Source organism: Seriola aureovittata, chromosome 14, assembly GCF_021018895.1.
Source record: "Seriola aureovittata isolate HTS-2021-v1 ecotype China chromosome 14, ASM2101889v1, whole genome shotgun sequence".
NCBI classification, from domain to species: Eukaryota; Metazoa; Chordata; class Actinopteri; order Carangiformes; family Carangidae; genus Seriola; species Seriola aureovittata.
In genome coordinates this window covers 23321041-23340480 of record NC_079377.1, presented here as the reverse complement: position 1 = coordinate 23340480, position 19440 = coordinate 23321041, and the positions used below count along the sequence as shown (strand labels likewise).

General features: G+C 40.1%; 2 protein-coding genes across 10 annotated transcripts in view; both read left to right on the top strand.

Annotated features, from left to right (window-relative positions):
* itsn1 (intersectin 1 (SH3 domain protein)) overlaps positions 1-9994 on the top strand; it is a 42692-nt gene extending 32698 nt beyond the window's left edge. For all 7 annotated transcript variants that reach the window (XM_056395678.1, XM_056395674.1, XM_056395677.1 and 4 more), the window contains 15 exons: positions 177-298; positions 664-770; positions 1208-1309; positions 1413-1494; positions 1889-1987; positions 2632-2715; positions 2862-2945; positions 3374-3505; positions 3598-3678; positions 4461-4582; positions 4809-4891; positions 5031-5114; positions 5262-5326; positions 5825-5933; positions 6026-9994. In XM_056395678.1, coding sequence (XP_056251653.1) covers positions 177-298; positions 664-770; positions 1208-1309; positions 1413-1494; positions 1889-1987; positions 2632-2715; positions 2862-2945; positions 3374-3505; positions 3598-3678; positions 4461-4582; positions 4809-4891; positions 5031-5114; positions 5262-5326; positions 5825-5933; positions 6026-6174 — 1505 coding nt within the window. In that variant the 3' untranslated portion in view covers positions 6175-9994. The remainder of the gene's footprint in view (positions 1-176; positions 299-663; positions 771-1207; positions 1310-1412; positions 1495-1888; positions 1988-2631; positions 2716-2861; positions 2946-3373; positions 3506-3597; positions 3679-4460; positions 4583-4808; positions 4892-5030; positions 5115-5261; positions 5327-5824; positions 5934-6025) is intronic.
* Positions 9995-11284: 1290 nt separating this feature from the next.
* On the top strand, positions 11285-19205 carry si:dkey-22n8.3 (uncharacterized). 3 transcript variants are annotated; one of them, XM_056394578.1, is made up of 8 exons: positions 11285-11717; positions 12290-12389; positions 12743-12841; positions 13425-15995; positions 16958-17119; positions 17697-17757; positions 18091-18284; positions 18967-19205. In XM_056394578.1, the coding sequence occupies exons 1-8, from the start codon at positions 11673-11675 to the stop codon at positions 18993-18995; spliced, it is 3261 nt and encodes a 1086-aa protein (XP_056250553.1). In that variant the 5' UTR covers positions 11285-11672; the 3' UTR covers positions 18996-19205. The 3 variants fall into 3 exon arrangements, with proteins under 3 accessions (XP_056250553.1, XP_056250552.1, XP_056250554.1); XM_056394577.1 differs by having other exon boundaries at positions 11287-11717; positions 16955-17119; XM_056394579.1 differs by having other exon boundaries at positions 11290-11717; positions 16955-17119; positions 18091-18215.
* Positions 19206-19440: the final 235 nt, after the last annotated feature.

The window sequence follows — 19440 nt, the reverse complement described above, 5'->3', positions numbered from 1 at the left end:
TAAAAAACCTACAAACTCTTGGGTCAGTCACTCCTGCAGAGCGCACCACTGTTTCCCTCTTTGTTTATCTCAGGTATGTATGTTGCTGGTAATGTATTGACACAGGTGATAATAGGATTTTTTTCACTCCCTCCGTGCTCGAGGATGTTTGATTGACAGCTGTGTGTGTGTTTCAGGGTGTGCTGACCTCCATCTGCTGGACATGCTGAGTCCCATGGAGAGGAAGAGGCAGGGATACATCCACGAGCTGATCGTCACCGAGGAGAACTACGTCAACGACCTGCAGCTCGTCACAGAGGTAGAGGACGCAGACACACCTGGGCTCAAACACTGTATAACACTCGAAACATTTACCAACTTTACTTTACTCTCAATATTGCAAATTCTTCCTTTTAGGTTCTTGTGTTCTCGTTTTGCCACTTTACTGAGAATTAACCTGAGCAGAAAAAAACAATAAATACTTTAAATTTGAGGCATTTAAATGGTTAAAGTGAAGATTAAAAACACACGTCTCACATGAAAGAAGCTGTAACATCCCCGGACAGTACTGACTGATTTCCCGTAGTGAGATTTGAAGTAACAAACTAACTTTTAAGTAAAATACCTAATGTTAAAAAATGCATTTTTCTCCGTGTGTGTGTGTGTGTGTGTGTGTGTGTTTAGATTTTCCACAAACCTCTGCTGGAGTGCGAGCTGCTGACGGAGAAGGAGGTGGCCATGATCTTCGTCAACTGGAAGGAGCTCATCATGTGCAACATCAAACTGCTCAAGTAAAGCGCCACACACTCGTTCGCACGCGCCGCGGGATCGCGGTTTTTTACATCTCGTGCAGATATTTGCATCTGACTCGCCTTCATTTGAATTTTTTAAAGATAACATCGCAGCTTTGCATTGTAAAGTTCAGCTGCTTTTAATGAGGCTTCTAACAGCTCCTGTTTTCTGTCTTCACTGCCCGACCTCAAACAGAACAGCGTGTCTTCTCTCAAATTTACATAAAAGTCAGTGAGGTTTGGCACTGACGCACATCTGGCACAGCTGGAAGCGCCAAAAATCTCTGGGTTTATATCAACATATAGTTTTTTTTTTTCTCATGGCTCATTTGTGTCATACAGTTAAATATATATATATATATACAGCTTTTATCTTTTAGCTCTAATGACACAGGAGACCAAACTTCCCATCATGCCCCCCGTTTCCCCCCCGACAGGGCTCTGCGCGTGAGGAAGAAGATGTCAGGAGATCGGATGCCGGTGAAGATGATTGGTGACATCCTGACCAACCAGCTGCCTCACATGCAGCCCTACATCAGGTTCTGTCTCTGCTCTGATCTAATGCTTCATCTCCACTTTGATCAGCCGGGAACCGAACCGTCACTAACATCTCCCGCTCCTTTGATCCGTCCCGTTGCTCAGGTTCTGTTCGTGTCAGCTCAACGGAGCCACGCTGATTCAGCAGAAAACCGACGACAATCCTGAGATCAAAGATTTCCTCAAGGTGCCTCATTAAAGTCGAGCATTTCTGCATTTTAATTTGAGTCATTCAGAAGAAATAAATAAGCGATGTACGTAAGGATGTTAACTTTTGATTAAAAGGCAATTTTCACAGTAAATCCCCCAGGAACTTTGTACTGTATTATAATTTGATATTATAATGCAAACAGATCTAATAATTAAACATTCTGCATTAAGCATCACTGCAGCCGTTTAACACTGTCAGATGTTAATGATTTCAGCTGATAGTCTTTGCAGAAAAACTTAATTTTAAAGTAGTCATTCAAATATTGATTTAGCAACTGTTGTAATGCTCTCTCTCTCTCTCTCTCTCTCTCTCTCTCTCTCTCTCTCTCTCTCTCTCTCCCCCCCCCCCCCCCCCACTGTCTCTCTGTCAGAGGTTGGCCATGGACCCCAGGTGTAAGGGAATGCCTCTGTCCAGTTTCCTGCTCAAACCCATGCAGAGAGTCACACGCTACCCGCTCATCATCAAGAATGTATGTTACACACACACACACACACACACACACACACAGTAAATATAAACAAAACAAAGACAAAAGGATATTACACTTTTTTTTTTAATTCATATTTCTATTGTTCCATAAATTAAGGAAAGAAAAATCATTCATATTTGTAACCTTCAAAAATAACTTTATAGATCAAGCATCATTACACATTTTAAAATTTTATTTTGGCATTGTTCTATAATTTGACACCAACTATAGAGACACATTCCTTTTAATCCCTTTTTTATCTTTTTGTACCATAAACATACAAACACCTCTCAGATCATATTCACTCTCCTGTATTGAAAAAAAAACTTTCATAATAAACTAAATCAATAAATTTTCATAGCTTGAGAATTTAGAAACAATAAATTTGTGTGATCATATAATAATATGTCTGGCTCGTTTTTGAAGTGATACTATTGAATTTATACTTGTTTTAAACACTTCTGCGCTTCCTAGCTTTATATAGAATTTGCTATAATCAATATGTTGTTAGTTTATGATCAATCACAACCCCAAGGAATTTAGTCTCTTTATATCGTAGCAGCTGCTGTGAGCTGTATTTAAACTTTCTAACTACCAGTTCACTTCCTGTTTCTTTCTTGTTTTTCTGTTGTTCTTAATTCCAGACCTTAGAAAATACTCCAGAGTCACATCCAGACCACAGCCACCTGAAAGCTGCTCTGGAGAAAGCAGAGGAGCTGTGTTCACAGGTGAACACACACACACACACACACACACACACACACACACACACACAGAGCTTTGTTTCCTTGTTGTTGAGCGTTTGTTTTTAACTTCTGGCGACAGGAATTCACCGTGTGTGTCTTCTGGTTTCCGTGCGTTTGCGTGTTTTCAGGTGAACGAGGGCGTGAGGGAGAAGGAAAACTCGGATCGTCTGGAGTGGATTCAGGCTCATGTTCAGTGTGAAGGCCTGTCTGAGGTGACTGCAACACACACGTGCATCATGTTGCCAAACACTGAACAGCAGAAACCTGTGGTTATCCAGACAGAGAGTTAAATGATAATAAATAAGTATCTGCAGTATTTCATCAGAAATCTGCTCCGATCTCATCTGACCGACTTCCAGTTAACCGGGAGGCTCCTCCAGCTAATGATGATTTATAATATATACCGTTCATTTTTATTGATTTGTCCTCATATTTAACCCTAATCTATCCAGGATAGTTTGTGTGAGTATACATGCTCCAAACGAAACAGACAGAAGTCCATTTGAAGACGTCACTTTAGATTCTCGTAACTTGTGATTTCAATCTTTTATTATATTATTGTCATGTTTGACATTTTATACACTAAATTATGAATTCATCAATAGAAGAAAAACATTTTCTTTCCCTCTCTGTCCTTCAGCAACTGGTGTTTAACTCTGTCACCAACTGTCTGGGTCCCAGGAAGTTCCTCCACAGCGGGAAACTATTTAAAGCCAAGAGCAGCAAAGAGCTCTACGGCTTCCTGTTCAATGACTTCCTGCTGCTGACGCAGGTGAGTGTGACGTTACTCCGCCTCCTCGCAGTGACTCTGTGTGTCGCTGGAAGTTATTCCTAAATCCGTCTTTCTCTCCGTCCCTCTCGCAGGTGACCAAACCTCTGGGCTCGTCCGGCTCGGACAAAGTCTTCTCCTCGAAAACACACCTGCAGTACCGCATGTACAAGACGGTGAGACGACACACACACACTCTGTCTTTACTGCTGTATGAACAAAATAGTGACCAGTCATTTATTGCTTAGTAATAATAATTATAATAATAATAATAATAAACTTTATTTATACAGCACTTTTCATACACAGGATGCAGCTCAAAGTGTTTTGACAAATATAAAAGAGAAAGGAAGTTAAAACAAGGAAATCATAAAAAAAAAACAGGGAAAACATTTAAGACAAAAACATAAAATAAATAAAAAACTAAAACTCAAAGAGCTAATTAAAAGCTAAATTGAACAGGTATGTTTTCAGTCGTCGTTTAAAAACGTCCTCTGCGTGTTCCACTGTTTAGGTGCACAGTGGGTGAAGGGCGTCCCCAGTTTTATTTTTGGGGACATTTGGGACATTTAGAAACCCTGCTGTAGACGATCTAAGGGCTCGTGGAGGGACAGATAATGACAGACAATCAGTGATGTAACAGCCAATCCGTTAAGAGCTTTGTATACAAGTAAGTAAAGGACTTTAAAAATCGATTGTGAAAGATCCAGGGAGCCGATGTTGTGCGGCCAGAACAGGAGCGATCTGCTCTCTCCTCCTTGTTTTTGGTAAAAGTCTAGCAGCAGAAATAAAAGCATGAATGAACTTCTCAGCATTTTGTCGAGTTAAAAAACGAGAGGTAAGAAAGCTGTTGTGGTTACCTTGTCTGAAGTTACACCCAGACTTGGTTTAGCTTTCCAACTCTGTGTCCATTTTGGCTTGTGTGACCTGTGTGTTTTCTTCTTCTCGTCTCTTTCAGCCAATCTTCCTAAATGAAGTGTTAGTGAAGCTGCCAACGGACCCGTCAGGAGATGAGCCTCTCTTCCACATCTCTCACATAGACAGAGTTTACACACTCAGAGCCGAGAGCATCAACGAAAGGTAATACACACATCAGATACATTTTTGCATATTTCACAATCCCATGTCTCATGTTTATAGTCTTGACCGTCTTTCCTGTTGGTTACAATCACTTTTTACTCTCCGACTTCACTGCTGAGATCTTGAAATAACAAACAGAAGTTGGCTTAAAATGTCTGTGCTTATTTTTAGATATCAAACCATGATTTTTGTGTGTGTGTGTGTGTGTGTGTGTGTATTTATGCAGGACGGCGTGGGTTCAGAAAATTAAGGCGGCTTCAGAACTCTTCATTGAGACAGAGAAGAAGAAGAGAGAGAAGGCGTATCTAGGTATCTCTCCTTTTCTTCGCTCCACGCTGAAGCAAATAGAAAAATCCTTCTAAATCAATAAAAAAGTGATTTTTTTTCCACCCCTGATCAAACTGTATGATTTTCAGTAACAACGTCTAATTTCCACGTTGTCTCTCAGTTCGCTCTCAGAGGGCCACAGGTATCGGTCGACTGATGGTCAACATCGTGGAGGGAATCGAGCTGAAACCCTGTCGCTCTCATGGTACGTACACACAGTTCAATATGTGCAAATTGCTCATTAGCTGTTTGTTAGCATGTGTCTCTAAAAGCCTTTACACTAAAAGAAAACACAAAACACAAATAAAGATAGAGATAAATAGATGAATACCTGTTTGTCTTGTATTTCCAGGAAAAAGTAACCCATACTGTGAGGTGACCATGGGTTCCCAGTGCCATATCACAAAAACATTACAGGTATGACCATGGCCTGGTTTGTATTTTACAGTGTTATGTTATTGATTAGATATTAAGAGAATTTTGTATAGATTCATTCCTGTTCCTCTTCCATCCTCCTTTAGACACTAATGAGAGGAAAATGGTGTAAGAACTCAATGGACTTCCCCCTTTAATTCCCGCCAACATTCGGCCATTTGTCAGCATTTCTTGTTAACTGCACGTTTAAAACTATAATATAAACACTGATGAAACATTGTTTTTATTCTTTATTCTGGTTCTGCATCGTCTGCGAGTCTGCTGTTATAACTTCGAAACGAACACCAGTGAATCAGCTGGCTGGAAGTGATGTTTTATGATTTAGTGAGGACAAAGATCCACAGGATACTGTTGTGTTTACTCATTGTACACGTGCAGAAACTCACATATGTCTATTATAATGTGTGAATGACTCCAGTGTGTGTATCAGATCCTTTCAGTTGCTTGTTTTCTCTCCGCTCTCTCTCTCTCTCTCTGTAGGACACGTTGAATCCTAAGTGGAACTCCAACTGTCAGTTTTTTATAAAGGACCTGGAACAGGACGTCCTCTGTGTCACTGTGTTCGAACGAGACCAGTTCTCACCTGACGGTCAGTAATAATCCAACGCTCACGTCAGATTACCTGCTCTACAAGAAGAGACATTTGCATCCCACACATTGTCTCTTTGACTCCCTCCCCAGATTTCCTGGGCAGGACAGAGATCCGGTTGGCTGAAATAAAGAAGGACCAGGGCTCCAAAGGACCAATCACGAAGCGGTTGCTGCTCCATGAGGTTCCCACAGGAGAGATTGTTGTCAGGCTGGACCTCCAGCTGTTTGAAGAACCATAAAAACCAGAACAGGACCGAACTGGACCGGACTGAAAACTAGGAGAACCTGACAGCTGCGCTGCATCAGACTGGACTGGTCTGGATTCTCGTAGTTTGGTCTGTTTCAGTTTCTTAGTGCTTAGACGCTGTTGGGAGGGCGAGAGAGAAAGTATCAGTCATTGTCATTTGCCTGTTAAATTACAGTTCATCAAATTAACACCAATTAACTGACACACAGATAATTTGAGCTTCTTGGTTTCTGAGATCAAACAGTAAACAGGTGAATCCAGCATCGACAAGGAGCAACAATTATAATTATAGACAGTTATAATAATTAGACAACAGTTTAAATCCTTCCAAATACGGCACAAAGTAAAAAGTTTGGATTATTATTTCAGTGTCTCAGGATTTAAGATTTTAATATTGAACCTAAAGCAACGTGTCTGCAGGTTCTGAATCTCTTAAATTAGAATTAAATTAAATTCCAGTCTTAAATGTTGTTATACTGGTCTTAAATTGTCCCAGTTGAACAGATCCAAAGTGTGATGGTAGATTTTTAAAGATGAAGACGTCTTTTGTTCTAACAGCTTAACGATCCCCAGCGTGAATAAAAAATCCACGGCATGTTTCTATTCCAGTCCACTCCAGTCCAGTCCAGTCCAGTCCAGTCCAGTCCACGTCACTTCTCGCCTCCTTCAGTCCGGTCCAGTGCAGTATTTAGTCCAGTCCTGTTGGAGATCAGCTGGGTCTTTACTGTTTTCTCTCCCTTTGCTTCATCAGACAGTCTCACAGACACTCCAGTGACAATCCCAGCCCTCCTTCTTTGTCCCAACACCCCCAAACCCTCTGTGTGTGTGTGTGTGTGTCTGTGTGTGTGTGTGTGTGTGTGTCTGTGTGTGTGTGTGTGTGAGACGGTCTGCTGGTTTGAATGAATGGTACGAGTATCAAGGTGTACAGGCTAATTAATGGTACGGTTCAGTGTACATTTTCTTTAATTTTTTTTACGTCGAGTCTTACAACTCTCTCACAGTCTTAAGATCAACTCTTCAGGCTTTCAGCTTTGAGGCACTGCGTGTAAAGGGACCTTGACGTTTTGAATTTTGGTCTGTTTTGACCTTCACTGAACACTTGCCACATTGTCGTAGGAAGTGCTAAATATGTACAGGTTAAATGAGAAATGCTAACGATGCTAATAAGCTGAAACTATAGAAAGACTTTACTTCCCAATATATGACAAGTGTCCGGTGTACATAAATCAGAGACATGCTAAAATGTCCTTTTTACATGTGTCAGTTATAATAATGCTGATGATAACATGGCTGAAACAGGGAACAGGTGTGACAGCTATTTTAAATTGAGGTACTGTAAGGAAGAATGTCTTAATTTTTTCTTATTTCCTGATGTTGAATGCACATGGGGGTTTCTACTTTTAGGTGATGTTTGTCACACATCCAACCTCTGTTGTTATGTTGCTGCTGTGTGTGGAGCTGTCACGGTGGCCGTCACTATGCAGGGAGGGAAAAAACAGGAAAGAATCAGGGAGGGTGGGGGGCCCAGAGCTGGATTGATTGGGGGCCCCCTTGAAAATGCTAGGTACTACAGACACATATTTTATAGGAAGAGCATTTTAGACAATTCCCACACTCTAACCATGAGAAAAACTCAGCGTAGAAATAATTTTACTGTGTGTCGGCACTCCCAGCACTTTTAAAACAGACACTGTCGCTGATATCGGAGCAGAGCAGGATACGACTCGACTGACATATGACACACAGCTGCCATTTTGAACAGTCAAAGTAGGAAATGTAACATAGAAGACTAATAATAATGAGTGTTGTTCTTTTTGTCAGCAAATCCCATGACAGACCAAAACCATCAGTGTATTAGCCCTGCCTGTTAGCTGTCAACCTGAAGCCCGTTGGTTCCTACTAAAGACATAAATATAAAAAAATGTCTCACAAATATATAGTTTTATTTTTTTAAAAGGCTCAGTTATTTCCTAAAACATCTGAGCACTGTAATTTTGAACAAACGTAACTCATATAGGAGGAAACTGCATTTGTCAGGGACTATTTTCAGCAGCGGATTAATCCACATTTGGTGCTCTAGTGAGTATTTGGAGCAGCAGGACACTGTATGTGTGACTGATACAAAATAAACTTCAATGTGTGTGTGTTTGTGGTGATGAAGGAACATGTCACCCAGCACAACACTGAGGCTCACTGATGTGTTTTTAACAGTTTTATGGGAAACGATGGAGCTCTGTGGCTCAGAGGAATGAGATATATCAGGTTGCGGATACACAGACAATACTTGTTGGTTTTGGTCGTTTAATGAGAGCCGCTGAGAAAAAGAAAAAAATATAAAATATCACGAGAATACGCAATATCACGTGTTCTGGAAAACCTGCATAACCTGAAAACTTTCCATGATGGAGAAAAAACAAGCAAAATCTCCCATTTTTTCTGTCATAAATAGAATAAAAGTTTCACAAATCTAAGGCTTTAGCTTGTCTAACACCTTTCTCAACAATCAGTTGAATGATAAAAAAAACAAAAACATAATCAGTCGTTCATTATTGTCATTTAGTTTCCCTTGACTGCAGAATCAAAAGCTTCGAACTGGAAGCTACCTTCAGCTTTGTGGTTGTCTGCAGTATTTGCAGTTTTAGATCAGGCTTCAGTAGTTATTGTAGTAATAGTCATAAGTAGTTGTTGTTGTCTTCTAATTACAGAGCCATAGATTAACACGTTTTAAATAAGACTTGGAAAATTATGTTTTGGAAACAGTAGGAAGGACCTCAGCAGTCGTAGCTAGCATGGAAATTCGCTAGCTAGTTAGCAATAGCCTGCAATAATCTGGCACCTGTCAATACCTCCATATTTACGTTATCAAAATGTTAAGTAATTCCTCAAGTTTTTGAGATTAGATCGTTTCTTATTTGTTTAGAAAGAGGAATATTCAATTCTTTAAATAATAAAATGTTTGTACAGCTGCGTACTTCCGGTGCCTTCACATGGGGGTTGTGTTAGCTTGTTCGCAATGGTGCCAAAAAACAGCCTTTTCGCTCTTTTCTAAATGGACAGCAGAGATAAGGCATCGCTTTCTGTTTTTCAGTTTTTGTCACAAATTTTAACAGTTTGATTTTATATGCATATCGTTAACTCGATTTCTTTCGTCGAAAAAACACAAACTCAGGAGTTACTTTGAAGGCAGCATTAATTTTCCGCGCAGATTTTCCCAACCTGAGTGTTCAAAATGGCCGCTGCGTTTGCCAGTTGTACAGATAAAATTCCAGTGTGTTTGCTCAGCGGAGTTGTATATATGTTAGTTAGCTTGGCCAGTTAGTAAATTTAGTCAGTCGTTTTTCATTTATTGCCACGGTTACAGTGATCTACAGAATTGCCACCGAGACAACCAATAGTTACCTTAGTGACCAGCCACTGTCCAATCAGGAGTCAGCGAGGCTCAGCCAGTTGCAGCATCTTGACTGTGGAGGAAGGTGTGTATGAATGTGTGTTTCCCCAGACTGAAGCCGATGATGATGATGATGATGACTATGATGATGATGATGAATGATGATGAATTTGTCTTACATCCCCCTCTGTACTGTTCTCCAGTACCCCCCCCCCCCCCCCCCCCCCACTGTACTGAAACTAATCCAGTTTGAACCCGTTCTTACTGTCAATCTTCCAGGTTGTGTATAATACTACTGCTATCTGAGAGTTAATATATGAGCGCTATGGGGGCGATAGAGACAGCCTGCTGTTAATTATCACTGTAGAAGATGATGTACGTTGTTGTCTTTCAATGTTCAGAATAAACTCCAGTTGGACCAAGACTTAAGTTGTCTGCTTTGTTGGTTTCTGCTGCAAATTATTCAGTTTTACTCAATAGAAAGAAAAACAAAATACACGTTTTTATCACAAAATTATTTTTATTTTGTCCAACTTTCTTCTTTGAGGAAATCAACCAAAAAAGTTGTTAACCACCGAGTCACATGATAAAGCATTCAGACTTTGTAACACTTTTTATTTTATTTTATTTTGCTTTATTCAACAAATTTTTCTCAAGTTAAAGTTAAAATCAAATGTAAAAAAATAAACAATATCTTTTTTCCCCCTATTTATTACTCTCCCTAGATATTACAAAGCAATATTTCCAATATCACAGATAGACTGTATGTAAATTGTTTCTGTAAGACTTTAAGGAGCCAAATTTCAAAATAAAGTTACCTATACAATGAAAAGGTTGGAAATGCAGAAAGGACCTTTTTCTCAGTGTAGCAAATTCACATTGTTGTTGTTAGCGGACCGTAATTATATATTATTTGATAAACACTTGTATCCACAGGTCGAATTAGATGTGAAGGAAAATGTTTTGCATTCTCTCCAGCTCTTTGCTCACACATGCACTGAAATGAGCTGAGTCAAAACAGAAAAAATATATCCACAAAAAAGCCGGAAATCAACCTACTTTGCCTTCAAAATAAAAGAGTATTGCCCAGAACTCTGGTATGTTTATTTATTTTACTTTATTTATTTATTTTTTGAAATCATCTCATGAATTGCAAGAAGGCTGATTATATCATTGTACTGAATTTTTATGCAGAAACTAATGAATTGTGCACAAAGAAAACAAGTCATGTTCTCAAATGATCAGTTCAGTGGGAATAAATAACTATCTAATTCACTACATTATGCTCCAGCACTGAGTTCTTTTACATAAAGGTGTAAGAGTTTCTGTTAGCAGCTGCATTTTATTAAGTTAAACTTATTAAGCTGAACAAAACAAAACAATTTATTCACGTCTCTTGCTGCATTGTAAATGCAATGTAATTTTTATTCTGCTTTTTTATCTACCTTATTCAATTTTAACTTATTTTTATCTTTTATTTTATTTCACCCATTTTAATTGTATCTAAATGTGTATTTTATACTGTCTTGTGTTTATTTTCAATACCTTTTATGTTCCATTTTGAATTGCTTTCTTGAAATAAACTTGCCTTATATAATTTGAAATAAAGTAATGCTATTAGTGGCTGGGTCAATTAGACCTGTGAATTAATCAAGCAATGACATGAGCAGTTACACTCTCTCAAAATTTATGTTTTCCAAGTTTGCAATTTAAGCTTTTCTTTTGATAATCCTGACCGGAAACACGTGTTTCCTTGTGTTGTTATGATACCGCTGATTGAAGGCTTTAAGCAGAGCGCTTTATGTAACTGTAACGCTACGAAAACACGCAGGGCAGATATGTTAGCTAGCTAGTGAACAAACAAACAAACAAACAAACAAACAACAATTGGAATTTGCTAAAAAAAAAAATGTTTATTCCTCGGTGAAGCGACAAAATCAGAGTGAGACTCACATGGTGGAGGAGAGACACGCTCAGGACATTTAGTACTTTCACACAGCGACTGGATATTCCTCAACGTTACACTTCAGTAAAGAGATCAATTAGAATAGAAACTATATTTTTGTATATATCTTTTTTATTTGTTTTTACTGACGGGAATCATGGCTGCTGCTTTGTTCAGAAGAGGACCGGGATTATGTTTCAGGGTGAGTATGTTTTCTGTTTTTTCTAGTCTGTGGTTAAAAGTAGGACTTTAATTTGTTTCCATGAATAGTGGTGGAAGAATTCATTTACTTAGGTAAAAATACCAGTACCACAGTTTCAAAATACTAATGCATTTCTTTTAGAGTAAAAGTACAGAAGTATTATCAGCTAAATGTACTCAAAGTAAAAGTACGTTCTCTGCAGTAAAATGTCCCCTGTGACTGATATATTATATATGATTGTTAATAGTGATGCATTCATTTATGCATAAGTAGCATTTTACTGTTGTGGCTGGTCATGGTGAAACTTTGAACTATTTAAAGTTTGGTAGTTAAGTCATACATACAGACACAGATAAAATATTTCATATGGTGAATATTTTCAGTTCATTTAAAGTTGTAACTTCACCCTGTTATTGCGTTATTATTTGTGTCTTCAGCTGTAAAATGTAAATGTACTTTTCTTTCTTTTTAGGTAGTAGTCTTGAATAAGTATTGAGTGTGTGTGTGTGTGTGTGTTTGTGTGTGTGTGTGTGTGTGTGTGTGTGTGTGTGTGTGTGTGTGAGTGAATCCAGTGTATTCACAGGGAGTTGTGCAGAGTCGTATGGAGACCTCAGGCTGTTCTGTTCAGCTCCAAGCCATCAGACAGAAAACTACCACGAAGAACACACATCAGTAAGACAGAAACACAGCAGAACAAATACACTTACAACTGCCTGCAGCTTATTTATTATTTAAATACTGCGTGTAAATGCTAATTATGGGGACTTTAAGTAAAGTGTAACTATTGTTCCTTCTACATAAATGGAAGAATAAGTAACTAGTGGTGAGAAAAGACATGATAGGTCAGACGCAGCGTGTTTGTTTGTTTTGTGTATTTTATTTGCCTGTAATCAAAGTGTGTGTAAGCAAATTAAAACCTGAAACATCTCTTTGCTTCTGTATGTCTGTTTGTGGTCAGTGTCGTGTACAGTGGCCTCTACCATAAACTATTTTAATTCTCAACATGTATTGTCTTTTGCTGGCAGAGAAAGCCAAACCCCAGCCTGCTGTCGATGTTGCTAAACTCTTGGAGCAACTTTTCTCCCAGAGGAGACCCGGCACAGCGCCCCCTGCTGCTGGTGAAGGTCAGTACGTTAAGGACGTTACGAAGAGCAGGGTGTCACAATAAAGTCTTGGCCATAGACAGCAACCTCTTGATGTTTCTTACCTGATTACAGAACAAGTGACTTTTTTCCCCCTGCAGATTAAGAAGATTTAATTGTGGGGATTTGTGAGCTAAATTTACCAATGATGATTTCAGGTTTCTGTGGACACCCTGTGATATCATAGAGTGGAATATATTACAGAAATCATGGGAAAGGTCTAAGCCATGTATATTCATTTCACAACATTGACAGCAGCTTATGGAAAACCATCTGTAATTACAAACTTTTTATATACTGATTTATCATTCTACTCAAATATTTTGTTTATGACCAGACAGCAAATTGTCTCCTGAGAGAGGCTGATATCTGTAAAATATTTGCCATTTTTTAAACTATTCCTGCTTGAAAAATAACTGAAATGAATTGTGTTTAATCAACTAATCATTTCAGCTTTCAACATAGATTTTTAGAGCATGCTCTTGAGTTGCCAGAAGGACAGTTATGTCTACCTGATTCGTTGTGCTTATTTCTCTTTTTCATGTCCTTTATCTTCCTCCTGCAGCTAAACCTGCCAAAGCCACTTCCAATCCTCCCACCACCTCCTCGGTGAAGGTCTTCACCTCAAATGTTCCTCGTTTGTCAAAGACAGAACCGGCAGATTCTGTCTCTCCTGCTGTTTCTACTGTTTCCAAGAAAACGACATCTACCTCTAACACAGCGCCGTGTCCCCCTCAACCAAAATCAGCAGCTTCCGCAAACCCAAAGACTTTGTTTTCCTCTGAAACACCTAAACAGTTTCCTCTTGGTATTATTCAGGACATTACATCTGATGGTGTTTCCGGTGTGACTGTTCCTCCAAACAGCACAATGCCTGCAGCATCAGGATCAGAGGCAGCTACAGTAAAATGCCAACCTCCAGCCGAAACAAGAGAAACCAAAGTAGAAACTGCCGCAGAGGCAGATGAACTCACAGCTGCTCCTGTCCTGCCTTCATCAGCTCACATGGTAGAGAAGAACGTAGAGAAATCATTTGTTCCAGCTGCTACAGGAGAACCCTTGATAGAAACTACAACAGAACCATCAGTAGAGGCCAGCCTTCCTCCAGTAGAAGCACTAGAAACGAAAGCTTCTGTTGATGAAGGGCCAGTAGAGCCAATTATAGACATCACAGTAGATACAGCAACTCAGGAAGTTCAAATCACAAGCACAGATTCAGTAGAAGCCTCAATAGAAACCACAATAGAACCATCAGCAGACGCCGGCATCACTCCTCTGGTAACATTAGATAGTATAGCTGCTGTCGCTGAAGGTACAGTAGAGCCTACAATAGAATCTGAAGAAAGAGTGGTTGACATCTTATTTGGTGCCAAAGAAGAAGCTTTAATAGAAACTACAGTTAAATCACCAGTAGAGGCCGGTCTTCCTCCTGCAGGAGCACTAGAAACTGGAGCTTCTGCTGAAGGACCGGTAGCATCTACAGTAGATGCAGCAGTCGACGCTTCAACTAAAGACGCGCAAGCTAAAAGCATTGACTTGGGAATGGTTAAAATGTCCCACACTACAACAGTAGAGCCGTTATTAGAAACTACAATAGACCCCTCAGTAGAGGTCAGCGCCCCTCCTGTGGAAACACTTGAAACTAGAGCTTCTGTTGCTGAAGGCGCAGTAGAAACTACAATAGAAACCAAAGCAGATACAGCAGTTCATGCAGAACAAACAAAGACCTTAGACTCAAACACTGCAACTGTAGAATTAGAAAGTACAGTAGAACCAACAGTAGATGCCATCACCTCGTCTCCACAGAGTCAAGCTGCTGTTGTTGAAGGTACAGTAGAGCCCACAATAGAAACTGAAGGTGCTGACCACCTGCCACACGCTACCTTAATCCAAAATTCACACGAATCCGAAGTCTTTCCTTTGAAAACTGAAGTAGAATCTACAACAGAATCAATAGTAGAACCATCCTCAGGAAATGTCGCTGTGGAAAAGGTGGCGGGAGAATCTGAACAATTGACGTTAGAGTCTGTAACACTACATTCAGTTGAGGCTTTGGTGGAGTCTTTAAAAACCGATGAGCTCGTCCAAACTAAATTTATTCTTGATGAAAAAGCAGGGCGAAGACTCGAGGAGCTGTTGTCGGTCCGAACAGGCGTCGGAGCCGAGCACAAAGCTGCAGCTGAGGCTGAGAATTCGACCGAAGATGAGAGTGAAACTTTAACTAAAGTTCTGTCAAAATGGGACTCTCTGTCTGAAGATCTTCAAGAGTTAGAAAGAGAAACCGACTCACTGATGAAGGAGCTCCTCTGTCATGTCCCTGCAGCGCTTTCCAAACCTCCTGCCACGGTAAAAACAAGCTCAGCCTCTGATCAGCCTGTGGGAGTAAGTGGAGACTCTTCTTTGCAGATGGAGGAGAAGGCAGGTGAAGAAGAAGCCATGACGCTGGAATCAATAACTTTAGCAGAAGTGAAAGCCAAAGTTGGTGATCTTGAAACCGAAGTTCTGCAAGAAACAAGTAACGCACTTGAGAAAGAAGCTAATTTATTAGCAAAAGAGGAGAAGATGGAAATTGAGACGGCAATAGAGGATGTTGTTTTTGAGGACACAACAGAGGCTGAGGTTTTAACTCTAGAATCCATCTCTGAGGCAACCGATGCGATAGAAGCTGAGACATCTGTTATGTTAGAGGCAACGTTTGGCTCTGAGCAAGGACTGACACAGTCACCTGACACTCTGACACCGGGACCGCAGAATGAAATGAACGGTCTGGGAACAGAAACAGAGTCCGGAGAGCAGGAAGGAAGTGTCTCTGAGGCCGTGTCTCTTGAGTCTGTGACGTTGGCTGAAGTCGAGGCCTCTTTGGCAACTCTGGAGGACGAGTCTCTGAGTGAAACCGCGGTTTACCTCGAGAGTGAAGCTGAAATTCTTGCTGGAGAGAGGAAGAAAGAGGTAGAGGAATTAACAGCGTCCGATAACATGATTGAGGATGTGAACGTCGAGTCTCTATCTCTGGCCGAAGCTGATGGTCTGTCTGAAGATCTGCAGACAGATGCACTGATGGAGGAGCTGCTCTTTACCGTTCCTGGGCACGTAGCAGGCGTAACAGAGCCTCAGAGTCCTATTAATATTTTGGATGGTGAGTTTAACTCCTGTTATTGGTGAAGAGACATTAGGAGAAGCAACAGAAAAGAGGAGGTGGTAGTAAATAAAACTCTTACTTAGTGCCTGACTGCTGCAATTTGCATCAAATATTGCACTCTACTTAAAATACACATGATATACATGTTCTTAGACTAAGTTTGACTGCACTTTCCTTTGATATCTTTTTCTCAGATGTCAATTGCAAATAAATGTCAATAGATCCACTTAGAAATCAAAGAAAAAAAAGACATTCCTAATAACTCCTGGCAATCATCACATTTTAAAGTTTTCTTCAGTATCAAAGAAGTCCATTGATAGTTGTCCGTACATCCATGGGTTCATTGTAAACAGGAACAGCTGAAAGCTAATTCGGCTGTACCTTTAAATGCTGCTAATTTGTGAAAATGCAAAGAAATACAGGTCTAAAAAACATAATACTTTGACATTTTAGGAAAAAACATGTATTTAATTTGTTGGCAATAGTTAAATGAGAAGATCAGTTCCTTTCTTTTGTCTGTGTGTTAAGTATTAAGTTCGAGCAATTAGCTTAGCTTAGCATAGAGACAAGAAGCAGGGGAGAAACCTAGCGTGGCTCTGTCAAATAAACATGTTGTATCTGATTCATTTGACACAAATAGAAATGTAAAAACTGCAGTTTGTGTTTTGGCTGTGGTGACTCCCTGGGTGGATTGCTAAACTGATATTTCCCAAGAAATCTTCCAAGCATGTAATCGCCCGGAAAATCTGGTTTTTACATTTCTTATTGTGAACCGATTAAACGAACAAGATGCAACGTGTCTTAGAGCTCTGGGGGTGTTCGTAGGTGGAGAGCCAGGCTTGCCAGTCTTTGAATTAGGCTTATCACCTCAACGCTCTCTGCAAGAAAGTGAATTTTGTGCTTTAGAAGTGGAATCAGCTCTTGTCCCGTTTCTGTTTCTGGGGTTGTCACCACAGCAGCAGTTGCCACGGGGTCAGCCGACGTTGATACAGCGGCTACAGACGCCAGCGGCTTTCCAGCTTCTCCTGCTCTGAAGGAGGTGCTGCTGGAACAGGAGATGGTGGAGGAGGGACCGCAGACTGAAGCCTTGGGGAATGAAGGAGGTACAGGGACACACACAGGTAAGTACACTTGCAGACACGTGCATTCGTACACAAACCTCTTGTGAAAACAAACCCTTACTGACATGGATGAATTATTTTGGTGCTTAAAATTGGTTTACCAAAATCTTAGGTTCATAAAAATACCGCAACATGTGAGTAAAATGGTATATAAATGTATAATAAATGCCTAAAATGAATGTTTCTGTTGTTTCATTGTGATGATTATTCAAATATGGATAAGGGCACACACTTCCAGAAGCTAGTTTTAAACAGAGATCCTGCTATCCTGCTCTAACACAGACGTTGATCCGGTTCTGTGACTACCTCCGCTGCCGGTTTAAAGGCAGAACAATGACGCCCCTCCGTACCGTCTTCGTACCTTTTACACAGAACTGTGAGGCGGAATAAAGACGCAAAATTTCTACCTTGAACAGGCGGCATTAACGGGCATGAAAGTGACTGTTCGCTTCTTAAAGTTACAGAAATCTTTTCAGATGAAGCATCCTCAATTCAGATGCCGGTGACGGGATGTCGGGGGACAGCTGTCCAGAGTCGATGTTTTTAACACTGATGTTTTTCATGTGTGTTTCTTAAGATTTGGATCCGGTTCAGAGACTCTTCCTGGAAAAGATCAGGGAATACAACAACATGCGCAGGTAGTTTCCTATTCTATTCAATAGGAAACCCCAAACTGCTGGACTCACCCTGAGCTACCAAAAGCCAGGGGATTTAACCTTGTGATTTATTCATTCCACAGTTGGTTTTGAATGATACAAGCCTCTGAATGTGGTTAGTATAAAAAGGCTTTTAAATTGAGCATGCTCAAGGAGAAATGTCTCTCAGTTCCTATTCTGTTGTTTAACATGTGGATGTTCCAAGTTTCCAAGTTTAAGATTGAATACCGGACGTAAACACATCAACTAAATGACAAATCTGTTTTAACCCCCCCCCCTCGTTCTTCTATCTCCTCCCATGTCCTCTCCTCCAAGGTTGAGTGGAGGACCAGTGGGGGCGGGGCCAGATTACGAGAGATACCTGTCAGAGGAGACTGCCAAGCTCCAGAGACTTTATGGAGGAGGAGACCTGAGCATCTTCCCTCAGTTCACCTTCACCGGTGAGACAGACGTGGAGGGGAGGGAGAGGTTCAGTCCCTGTGATTCAGTGCACAACATTTCATGTACAGGTGTGTCAGCAGCAGGTCCTTGGATGTACACGGGGGAAAACAGGAAATGTCCCTGCTCATCATCAGTTACAAGTAGTGCCCAATGGATAATTAGCTTATCACACATTGATTATTATTGGCATATATGTCGGACCAATAGGTAACAAGAAACTGCAGTGCACAAATACCAATGATATGTTTTAGGAAATTGTAAATGGTGTCAACATTGCATAGTTTGACCACCAGAGAGCACTGATAAGTTCATTTTTCAACTGTAAAATGTACATATTATAGATTTTTAAAAGTTTTTTAATAACCAAATTTAGGAGCGCATAACCAAAAGTGTTTGTTTATGTCATGTGAAATCTATTATCTATATATTTAGAAGATATATTGTCATCTGATTTTGCAAACTCTTAAATATTGGTCAGAAATCCAGTATTGATTGATATATATGTTTGATTTATATTGATTTATATGCAGTCGTTGCACCACACTGACATAAGGCTGTTCCTTGTTAGGGTGATACATTATGGGTGATAACCCAATTCTCTATGGAGATTATGAATTGTATTTTTACCTCTGGAACATGATGTTTCAGCTGTGTAGCACAGACCCATTAAAACATGTACAGAGTCAAACAAAAATAAAATAAATACATTTTCTAATGTACAGTATCTTACTTCTGTTGTTTTCTTTCTAGAGCCCGAAATGGACCAGGACTCTACATGACCCACGAATCCTGCCTCCTGCTCTTTATGCTCTTTGTCAGCCTCATTATCTCTCCTCTGTCCTCACACAAGAGGAATCATCCAAAGTTTGTTTGGGTGATCGGCAGGTAAAAGAAAGGGAAAACAATATATTCCTGGTTGTTTGTTTGTACTGTGCAATAATGATAAAAACTATTTTATTTTATTTTATTAAAGCAGCATTTTCCAACGAGTAAGTCTGGTGTTTTCTGATGATGAGGATGTGTGTGTTTGTGTGCGTGACCTGCAATTAAAGCATCACATAGAGCAGCCAAGGCCTCAATGAACAGCAGGTGGAGCTGTCAGTTCAACATCTTTCTAATTTGGATCCATTTATTTCTGTCTACCTCTGTTTCTATGCCTCACACCCTCCCTCCCCATCTTCCTGTGATTTTTCTCTCTTACCTGAATTTGTAGGCTATATTTGT